Source organism: Pituophis catenifer, unplaced genomic scaffold (assembly GCF_029215685.1).
Source record: "Pituophis catenifer annectens isolate HBS135680 unplaced genomic scaffold, rPitCat1.0.hap2 SCAF_1, whole genome shotgun sequence".
In the NCBI taxonomy this organism is placed as follows: Eukaryota; Metazoa; Chordata; class Lepidosauria; order Squamata; family Colubridae; genus Pituophis; species Pituophis catenifer.
The window spans coordinates 198,044,917-198,056,513 of NW_027256881.1; the positions used below are offsets into that span (position 1 = coordinate 198,044,917).

Sequence of the window (11,597 nt, forward strand, 5' to 3'; positions counted from 1 at the left end):
AAATACAAAAAAAAGGGGGGGAGGAATATAAATATTACAGTGTACTCCCACCCCCGGAGACCAATTTTTTTGTTATATTTCTTCTTTTATAACTAAAAGATATACAATATATTCCAACTGTGCCCTTATCCCCTCCAAAACAACATATATTCTTGAGTAGGTTTATTCCCTTTGCCTTCCACCAGCACTGTTTTTATAAAATCCCCCCATACTTCATTATAATTGTTTGCTTTAATCATCCCTTTTTTAAATTTAATTTCTGTTGCTAATTTATCATTTGTTGCCATACTCCAAATTTCATTATACCACTCATTTCTTTGAATATCCCAATTTTGTCCCCAATATTTAGCCATCACTAATCTAGCTGCCATTATCAAATTTACAAGCAATTCCTTTTTTGTTTCATTTATATCCCATTTTTCCACCAGTAATAGCAATAGCCCCTCCTCAAGAAGCCTGCTCTGGATCCGGCTGTTTTGGCTAACTATCGTCCGGTCTCCAACCTTCCCTTCTTGCGAAGGTTGTTGAGAGTGTGGTGGCGCAACAGCTTCCTGGGTACCTGGATGAAGCTGTCTATCTGGATCCGCTCCAGTCCGGCTTCAGGCCTGGATACAGCACGGAAACGGCATTGGTCACGTTGGTGGATGATCTCTGGAGGGCTCGGGATAGGGGTTGTTCCTCTATCCTGGTCCTGTTAGATCTCTCAGCGGCTTTTGATACCATCGACCATGGTATCCTGCTGTGCCGGTTGGAGGGGTTGGGAGTGGGGGGCACCGTCTTGCGGTGGTTCTCCTCCTATCTCTCCGACCGGTCGCAGTCGGTGTTGGCAGGGGGGCAGAGGTCGACCCCGAGGCGCCTTGTTTGTGGGGTGCCTCAGGGGTCGGTCCTCTCACCCCTTCTGTTCAACATTTATGTGAAGCCGCTGGGTGAGATCATCCATGGCTTTGGGATGGAGTTCCATCAGTACGCTGATGACACTCAGCTGTACATCTCCACCCCAGACCATCCCAACAATGCCCTTGAAGTGATGTCCCGGTGCCTGGAGGCCGTGCGGATCTGGATGGGGAATAACAGGCTTCGTCTCAACCCTTCCAAGACCGAGTGGCTGTGGCTTCCGGCGTCCCAATATAGCCAGCTGGTGCCATCGCTGGCTATTGGGGGCGAGTTATTGGCCCCCACGGATAGGGCTCGCAACTTGGGCGTCCTCCTGGATGCATGGCTGTCTTTAGAAGAGCATATGACGGCTGTGGCCAGGGGGGCTTTTTATCAGATCCGCCTGATTCGCCAGTTGCGTTCCTTTCTGGATCGGGACTCCTTACGCACAGTCACTCAGGCACTAGTCACTTCCCGCCTGGACTACTGCAATGCTCTCTACATGGGGCTCCCCTTGAGGAGCACCCGGAGGCTCCAACTGGTGCAGAATGCGGCCGCGTGGGGGATCATGGGAGTGAAGGGGTGCTCCCATGTGACACCTCTCCTGCATAAGCTGCATTGGCTTCCAGTTGTCTTCCGGGTGCGCTTCAAGTTGTTGGTTACCACCTTTAAAGCGCTCCATGGCATAGGACCTGGGTATTTGCAGGACCGCCTTCTGCCGCCGATAGCCTCCCACCGACCAGTACGCGCCCACAGAGAGGGACTCCTCAGGGTGCCATCAGCCAGGCAATGTCGGCTGGCGACCCCCAGGGGGAGGGCTTTCTCTGTGGCAGCCCCTGCCCTCTGGAACGATTTGCCCCCAGAGATATGAAGGATATCGGATCTCCGGGTCTTTTGCCGTGCCCTGAAAACTTTTCTTTTTCATCAAGCAGGGCTGGTGTGAACCCCCTCCCCCCTTTTTAGTCTTTTTAGTTGTTTAGTTTTAAATTGTCATGGGGTTTTAAATTGAATTGTTTTAAATTGGGCCAGTTATATAATTCTTTTAATAATTTTAAATTTTGTATCTGCATGTGTTTTAGCTCTGGCTGTTCACCGCCCTGAGTCCACTAGGAGATGGGCGGTATACAAATTGAAATAATAAATAAATAAATAAAATCCTCGGTGACATATCTAAATTTACATTCAAAACTGCTCTAATTTCTCAAAACATCATGTCCCATATTTTTTGTGCATTATCACAATCCTACAACATATGTTTATATGTTCCAACCTCTTTCTTGCACCTCTAACAAGTATTTGTATATTTACCATCTATTTGATTTAATTTATGTGGTGTTAGGTACCACCTCCATATCACTTTATATCCATTTTCCTTAACTCTGACATATTCTTATATGCTCTTCTATTCCAAATATTTTCCCAATCATTATCATTTATTTCTCCTAAATCAATGGGAAATGCAAATCAATGCAATGCAATTCTTCCAAACCATGATAATTTTACTTTCTCATATTTATCTATTTTATCTTTTATATCTTTCTTTAAGTTTTCATAATTTATTTTCTTTAACTCTTGAATATTTTTTGGAATGTCAATACCTAAATATTTAATACTATCTACTGTTTTAAATTTATATTTTCCTTTCAATACATCCACTTCTTCTTTACTATGGTTATATAACATCATTTCTGATTTCCCCCCGTTTATTTGTAATCTATTATATTTCCCAAATTCATTTAGGTATAAATATATCCTCTTTATAATAACTACAGGTTTTGAAATGTTAATAATGTATCATCTGCAAATAAATTTAGTTTAGTTTTCTTCTGTATACCAATTCCTTCAATCAATGAATCTTCCCTAATTGCATTTGCCAAAACCTCCATCAATAATGCAAATAAAACTGGGGATAAAGGGCAACCCTGTCTCATTCCCCAACTTAAGGTTATTGACAGAGTTCTAAATTTTTCTTATATTTTTACAAATTAATTCAGATTGTTTTAAGAAGGAAAAAATGCCAGTATTTTAGTAACATCTTTAGCAAAGTACTTTGCTTGAAACTATCATAGCAGTTCATTCATAAAGTTTGGCAAGAGACTATCATCCTGGGGTTTTTTCCACAAAAAGTAGACATCGAAATTATTTAAATACTTGTAAAACTTGTATTTACATTTGAACAATTACAGGCAATAATTTGGAACAAGTAATGCCATACCTTCACTGAAGTCACCACCTTGGATCATGAAATCTTTCACAACTCTATGAAATAAACAACTTTTGTAATGAAGTGGTTTCTGTGTTGATTTTCCAATACCTTTTTCACCTACAAAGAAGAAATAGTTTAATGCATTAAACATTAGTGACAGAATCTCACACAATGAAATACAAGTAAAATTGTAAATCAGCTTTTGGTTTTTTTAAAAAAACTCTAAATACTAAGCCACTAAAAGAAAAAAAAGGGGGGCCATACAGTACTAATAGTAGTAAAAAGGAATGTGAAATATTTCTATATAATAGGCAAAATCCACAGAACTGTATCCATTTGTTAATTCATACAGGTAGTTCTCATTTAGCAATTGAAATTGATTACAATGAAATGGTCACTAAGCAAACAACATGATAGAGAGAGAAAAAGGGAGGGAGACTGCAAAGATTACTGGATGCTGCCATTTCATTTAGATAGTTCCCTTGTGCAGCAATGCCAGTGTTACTCTCATTTTGGCATGCACTGTTGTCAGGTGCAAAAATTTGAACCTAAATATATGTATTGGTTGGAAAATAATTTTAATACCATTTATTCCCATTGTATTTGTAAACAGTTGCTATCTGAGGCAGTTATAAATGAGGACTACCTGTATAATAAAGTGGTCTGAAACTTCAGTTAACTTATCAAATTAAGGCACCACTATTCAAGGATAGGCTTGCTTGCATTTTGTTTCAGATAACAAAATGGCTGTAGAGTGCTAAAGAAATAGGGGGGGTGAGGAAAGCTATAGTTCGTTTTTGTATGTGTCTCAGAATGAAAGAGTAGACCTGTATACCCTGCATTTAAGTGGCCCTCGAGTTACAATCATTTGTTCAGCAAGGTGTGAGTGAAGGGAGGAAGATGTTATGGTAAGATATGGGCAAGTGTCTTCTCTAAGAACCTAAATGAAATTCAAGAGTTAGTCAGAATTAACAAAATTCCTCTTGAGCTCCAATATGACAGTGGAGAATTTTTTTTCAGAGTTAGAATCATCCATTTTTCCCTGTTTTTCTGACTATAGAAAGAAACACTAAGAATTCTCTGAAAACTTTAACTAATCTAAATGGTTCCACATTTCAATACAATCCCAAGATCAGAGCTATCGTGACCATGTTTTTAAATTACTAAAGTGTATGACATTTAACAGATAGTCATTAAAGTTATTTTATGTATGAATTAATACTAAAATACTTCCAATAGATCATAAACAAATATATTTATACTTATCGAGTTTAAGATAAATGTGTAATATTGTTAGATTTTTTTGCACCTTGTGACATTATTCTTAAGAACAATTAAATTAGCATTAGATTTATATAGCAAATTATGCAAGTAAGGAAAAATATCTACAAACCTGTACAAAGACAGCGAAAGTTCTCACATGTTTTTGGGCAAACATCTGAAAATAATTCAAAGACAACTCTTCCAGCTAAAATTAAGAAAAAAAATAATTACATTTATATTCATTAACTTTAAGAAGGCAAGCTTGATGCATGGAAATAAATATAAACCAATATATAAATATAAACTTAGTCTAAATGAGTTTACCTATGCATTTTCAGATAGGCTCAATATTTAACATTGAAACCAGCAGTCTTACCAGGGGTATTATTGATGGCTATGTCAAAAAAACAACGAGGTCTTTGTGTTTTCACTCCCATGGCTTTAGAATGTTATATCTGAAATAGAAATACAAATCGTAAGGATATTTGATTATAGCATACTAATTTATTTATTTATTAAATTTATTGGCTGCCCATCTTACTACAGCATAACTGTAGAGTTACTAATAACAATGATAGGCATATTACAAGGCTTTATTATTTCGTGCAGAGAAAAATATATGCATATAGACAACAATATTGCACTGAAAATATTTTGGTTGGATTATTTTTATGGGTTCTAAAATGAACACAATACTTAGTATTTATATTTAGAAATGACCACATTGGACCAGTCCAAACTCTGTTAACAATCAACTTCCAATTCGTTATTATTTGTCCCTCTAACACTGGGGAAGAAAAACAGAACAGTGATACACTAAGCAGTGAACACTTTACTACTGTATGACCTTTTCCTTCCACCTCTCCTTTACCACATTTACCACTCCCTTACAATTTATTCCAGGTATACCAGGTGATCAGGCAGACACCAAATGACAGGATGAAAGAACCATTCAACAATGCAAAATATTTAAGTTTCTATAAAATATTTTATTTTATAAAAATTTGATACTGCCCCATTTCAACAACTCTGAAAATAACGTATCACAGCCAAGTCATTCTGGTTTGTTTATTACAATATTAATCTATAAAAGTATATATGGATGCAAATTCTGGTTTGGATTTGCAGTGAGTGATGGCTAACATTAAATAAATGTAGAGAAGAGAATATATGCAAATGGATAGTGTTACACCAATCCTCTCTTACAAAGGCACAAAGTAAATTAATTTTTTGTACAGTTATGAATCCAGAAAAGACAAATCTTTTAGAATCTGATAGTCGAAAGGTGATTTCTCCAGCATAACATAAATCACAGCATCTTCCTATTTCACCTATCACTGTTCACATTAGTGTATACCCTTCTGTAATATTGAAAAACAGATGGATCTGATTAATATTTAATGGTCCTTCTACTTGGTATTATTTCATATATGATAGGACAAACACTGATGAGGCAACATATGCGAAAACATGGAGAACTGGCCAAATTTCAGGTTAAAGCTAGAAACAGAAAATAAACAATTCACTTTTCACAATTTCACTTCTTGCATAATATAAAACTAATATTGATAAGCATATTGAAGTTTATTGAATGCAAACCAAAACATGTTCCTTTTACTGAGAACTTGTCTATAAATTAGAAGTTCCCTAATTTTTCTGCAACTTAAAATTAGTGTATTTCAAATCAGTATTATTTATTCTAGTTATATCAAAATTTCCAGTGTTCCCTAGATCATGATAGAAACACTATTAATGTGAAGAAAAAAGTCAAAGAATTAAGTATAATGCTCCACACTGCTTTCTCTTTTGAACTTCTAAATCCTACATTTTCAACTGTTGTTTATACGAGAGCTAAAAACTATATTTGATTCCCAATGCCTTATGTAATTGCAAACACACGAAACAGAAATGGATACAGTATACAACTTACAGTCCTCAACTCACAACTATTTGTTTAGTAACCATTCAGTTACAACGGTATTGAAAAAAGGGACTTATAAGCATTTTTCACATGTATGACGGTTGCAACATATCCATGGTCATGTGATCAAATTTTGGGCACTTGGCAACTGGCATGTATTTATGACAGTTGCAGTGTCCTTGGGACATGTGATTCAACATTTGTAACCTTCCCAGCTGGCTTCTGACAAGCAAAGTCAATGGGGGAAGACAGATTTAATAATTGCATAATTCACTTAACAACTTCAGCAATTTCCTTAACAATTGTGGCAAGAATGGTTGTAAAATGAGGCACGATTCACTTAACCTGTCTTGCTTAACAACAGAAATTTTGGGCTCAATGGTGGCTATAAATCGAGGGCTACCTGCATTGCTTTCTCATTCTCATTTTTTTTATTATTCAAATTTATATAGTCATCCTTTCTCATATATGTGACTCTTGGCAGCTAAGCAGCAATTAAAACAAATATAACAAAAAAGAGTAATATTATACAACTATTTGAAAACAAGAAAAAATTTGAAAGCATATAAAAACCATGACATAAAACAACCATGGCAATGCCATTCATCAAAACGTTTACTTTAGTCATGGTACCAGGACCACCACATTCCTGGCTCCCCAGTCTTCAGGGCCTTGTGAAAAGTCAGCAAGGTGAGGGTCAAGCCAGTCTGGGGAGGGGGAATCATGTTCCACAGGGCAGGTGCCACAAGAGAGGCTCTCTTCCTGGGTCCTGCCAGACAATACTATAACTGATGGGACATGCATTATGCCCCTCTAGACTGGATGGGGTGGATAGACAGTCCGTCAGGTAACCTGATCCCATGTCTTTCTTACATAGAAGCCAAACTAGATAATATTTTAAAGGTTAGGATATAATTGTTTATATGCACAAATTCTCCTAATACTATATGGACTTGAAAGAAAACTAGGTTTAATCCCAAACCATTTGCTTTAGGGCATGGATGTCAAACTCGTGGTGACATGTTGCCGTCATGTGATGTATAGCGATGTTTTCCCCTTTGTGGAGCTAGGATGGCCATGAGATCTGCATATAATGCATCCGGCCCACGGGCTGCCAGTTTGACACTCCTATTTTAGGGCATGAAGGAAAAGGTTTTCTGTCTAACTTCCAGTAGTAAAGAAGTTTAAAATTTAGGATCATACCCCCCCCCCTTTTTTTTTTGCTAAATACAGTATCTATTACCAGCTTTCATTGGTTAACAGTAGCTCTGCTGGATCACACAGAAAATCCTGTCTAGTCTTGTTTTTTATAGCAACTGAGTAGAAGCTTGATTAAACAAAGTGGAAACAAAGGCAGATTGAGAGGGATTTTTTTAATATTAAGAGACACAGTATGCAAATTATGGTTTGTGTTTGGGGAGAACATGTACATTTAATTTTCTGAAAGTTGTCCATTGCCGTAAATAATTGAGACCTTGTTAGCATATGTTATTTTACATGCATTTAATAAACCAGTACTCTTTAAGAAGCTAAATAAAAATAAGTGCTCTGCTTTTTGACAACAGAACTCCTTCCTCTGTCATTAAGGCAAAGCAGCTTATTAATTCCTTGAATGGTCAAAATGATGCTAACTCACTCTTGTATATGTGTCTTGTGTTTCAGTTTAGGCAACATTCAATAAATAACTTTAAATTTTTATATGTAAAAAAGATTTTACAAAAAGTTTGACATTTACAAAAAAAGTTTTACAAAACAATTTTCCCATTATATTACCCTGGGGTGGATTGATAAAAAACAGTGTGGTTTAAATGTTCTTTTCAAAAAACATAAGCTACCCCTATTTTTTTTAAGCATGAACTCATAGAAGACAGGCCAAATGTGGCCCTTCAAATAATTTTCTATAGCTGGCAACAGTACTTTAAAAATGAGTACGCCCAACATGGCATGCTTAGCAAGTGAAATCTACATCCAAAGGCAGCATGCTCCCTTATTACTTTAATGGGTATTAATAAGTGAGAGAGCAACCAAAATCATCAATCTGTTACCCTCCTGTGCATACAGTGAATGAAGCATCTCGTTTTGTTTTGGGTCCCAGATGAGCTGGCATCTTCTGGTTCTCTCCCTCATCTCTATTTATCTGATTTATGTTTCCCAGGCAAAATCATGGCATTTACTGGGTTCATTGCAAATGTTGATGCCCACAGCTCCAAGCTGAGAAGAAAGTGTGACCTAATACAAAACCTGGGCCCGACAGGCAGAGGGATGATTCAACTCCTAGCTTTGCACTGGCCAGGACTGTAGCCTGATCTCCAGTCTTTTACTAGCACCCTCTGTATTACTTGCCTTTTACTAGCACCCTCATACCGCCATGTCTATTTCAGGTTTATTTCAGGTGGCTTGCTATGCCAACATTGGTACCTCCTGCCTGGGTCCCTCAGGTGGAAAAGAGGCTCTACAGTGACAGGACCCATGAAATCCAATGCAGAGTGATGACTCAAGCCCAAATGTTAGGAAGTACCCTATCTTAGATTTCAATGATCCCATTTTATAATGGGGTTCCTGGGATCCTTTGTGCAAAACTAACTATCCACCATATACCAAGTTCCACTGGCAATAACAATCCAAACTGTCATTGCATTGCTATCACCATGAAGTGACTAAAGTAGCTGAACAACACACAGAATAAAAAGAACTGCAATTTCTCAACTGTTTTCATTTCTCTTTTCTGAATAATTTCTAATATTACAATATTTTATTTAATAAAGAGCCACTGGATGCTTATACATTATCCCAGTTGTGGCTGGTTATTTCATAAATGTATTTATTATATGATGTATTTACATTGAGTCTCATGTTTCCTTTTATTGTTGCCAAATTTAAAGTTTGCTTTAGGCTTTCCTAAATAACTTAGTATCACAAATTTAACTACCAAACCCAAAACAATGGAATTGAAGTAAATCATTTCCAGTACAGCTTGCAATACAGTGATTCTTAAGACTATAAAAAAAACAAGAAAAAGAAAAAAATTTTCCAGAATGACAGATGTATAGAATAATCCATTATGAAATGAACTTTCAATAAACATATCTTTAATTACAGGGTTCTTGAATTCTCTCTTCTGTTTCCTAAAATTTTTAGGCAAAGCAAATTCCCATGCTGATACTACTAATTTAAAGGAGCATGTACATCAATTTTCAAATGCCTTATGAAAACAACTATATCAACTAACAAGTATTAAACAAATTCCTTAAAAATAGATTTTAAAAAACCAACTGCAATAACCACAATAACAAATATTGGATATTTTTCCTGATTTCTTATGTTCGCCACTTTCTTATAAAGTAATAAAGCTAAGATAAAAATCCAATAAATAAATAATGTTGCATCAATAATCAAATCTGTAATTCTATTAAATGTCTTCCCACACCTTGCACTGAATATACATTTTTCTCATGTTTAAGAAAAAGAAAACTGAGGGAGTAGAGAGATCAAGAGCCAAATTTTGCTTTCACTTAGGAAATCCAAAGCAAAATGAATCTGTGCCTTTTGGGTGTTTCAAATTCCTGAAGACACAAATGGTTATAACTGAAAAGCATAAAGTTGTACTACTTCATCATCTCCTTATCCTTCAGAGCACATATCTTTATATATAATTTGTACATTTGGAAAAAAAATCATTGCTTAAGTTTTTGTTTAGAATTTCAAAACTACAGTATAGCAATAAGCAACATGTGAAGGAGATCTATTTTTCAAATAAAGTGCTGATTTTGGAATATACGATAACTAATAGTTGGCAAGTTCCTGTAGAAGAGTGTGGGAAGATCAATACAAAAGGAATAACAACACAGAGCTGGAGTAGTATTTAAATGCGATTCCACTTGGTGTAAATTGATTCATTTAGTTTCCTCTCCTCTTCCCATTGTGTCTGTTAATTTCACCACTTCTTACTCTTCGCCTTTTTTTAAAAAACCTTTTTACTTTGGTTACTATTCGGAGCAATTGTCCCATTATCTGTCTTCTCTTTTTCCCCAAAGTTTATTTATTTATGATGAATCTTTCATTTAAAAGACCGTTTAAATCAGCCTAGATTTATCTCTACAAACTGGAGGGAAAAGGGAGAGCGGGGGGGGGGGAGGAGGAGAGAATAGCTTTAATTTTGTTCATTGTGATACTTGCGAGAGAAGAACCGCGGGTTCCTGTCGTCCCCACCTACCCCTGGCACAAGTTGCCCGAAACAAACCCTACAAATCACTATTAAAACCCGAGGACTCCCCCCTCCCTCTCGCCCCTTTCCCACCCGTCGAAGGCCCTGTATTATATCCCTCAGCCATTCAAGGCGAAATTGCTTCTCCTCCTCCTCCCTCGACCTGTGGAGAGGGCAATGCTTCCCTCATCGAGGCCCTCAGGATCAGCCCCTGACTCTAAATGAGGGGGGAAAGGGCCTCTTCTCCCCGTTCACCCCCGCCCCCACGAGTCAACGTGAGGCAGATTCAAACTGGAAGAGAGCGAGCCTCCCTCTCTTCCTTCTTTCTCTCCCGCCCGCTCCGCTCTTCCCCCGAGGGCCACCCTCCCTCTCCCCTCCCCTCCGAAATTTGCCTCCGGTCCCTCCGTGTGGAACCCGCTTGGCCGCGGGGCTCTTCTTGGCCACTCACCCGGCCCTTTCCGTTGCGGCCCTTCAAACCTCCCTCCGGCCGCGCTCCTCACCACCTCGCCGCCGCCATGTTAGGATCTGGTGCAGACGGACTGCGTCAGTGGAGGAGGGGACGAAGCGGGAAACCCGGAGCGGCTGGAGGCTGGCGCGGGCAGAAAGGAGGGGAGCACGGCCGCGTGTGTGTTTGTGTGTCGACGTGCTGGAGGAGAGCCAGAAGCTCTGGCGGCAAGGCGGTTCCGCTTGGCACTTCGGCAAGGCGGGCAAAGAAGGGTCTTCAAGATCCCCGCTCCGCAGCTGGGCCTTTTTTTTTTTTTTTTTTTTTCGTCGTCCTCTTGGGCAAACTGCCTCTGCTCTGCTTTTGGCGGGCTCCCGGCCTTGGCTTCTGTTTCGGAATCGGCGGCGAAGGAAACGAAGGGAATGTCGCCCTTCGCTCGCCTTTCTGTTTCCGCGGCTGGTAAAAACCTATCCCTCAGTTTTCAGAGGAGCGTTTCAAGCCGCCCTGTCCCATTACAAGGCCGATAAACCGAGGCACGACGGCGCCTCTTATTGCCAAGTCTACGCCACACGGCTAGATTCGTTCATGTAGGAAAACGGTATTTGTACAATAAAAATATCCAGAAGGATCAAGCTATACTGGAACAGGATGTCCTACCTAGGATTTCGGGTGGACAGGACCTGGAAAG

The 11,597-nt window shown here is 38.6% G+C and overlaps 1 protein-coding gene across 1 annotated transcript in view; it reads right to left on the reverse strand.

The window, feature by feature from the left end:
• Window positions 1-11,158, reverse strand: part of PPIG (peptidylprolyl isomerase G) — a 34,171-nt gene extending 23,013 nt beyond the window's left edge. The window contains exons 1-4 of the mRNA XM_070937937.1: window positions 10,916-11,158; window positions 4,719-4,797; window positions 4,473-4,547; window positions 3,089-3,196 (exon numbers count right to left, since the gene is read on the reverse strand). Coding sequence (XP_070794038.1) covers window positions 3,089-3,196; window positions 4,473-4,547; window positions 4,719-4,779 — 244 coding nt within the window. The 5' untranslated portion in view covers window positions 4,780-4,797; window positions 10,916-11,158. The remainder of the gene's footprint in view (window positions 1-3,088; window positions 3,197-4,472; window positions 4,548-4,718; window positions 4,798-10,915) is intronic.
• Between the last annotated feature and the right edge of the window lie 439 nt (window positions 11,159-11,597).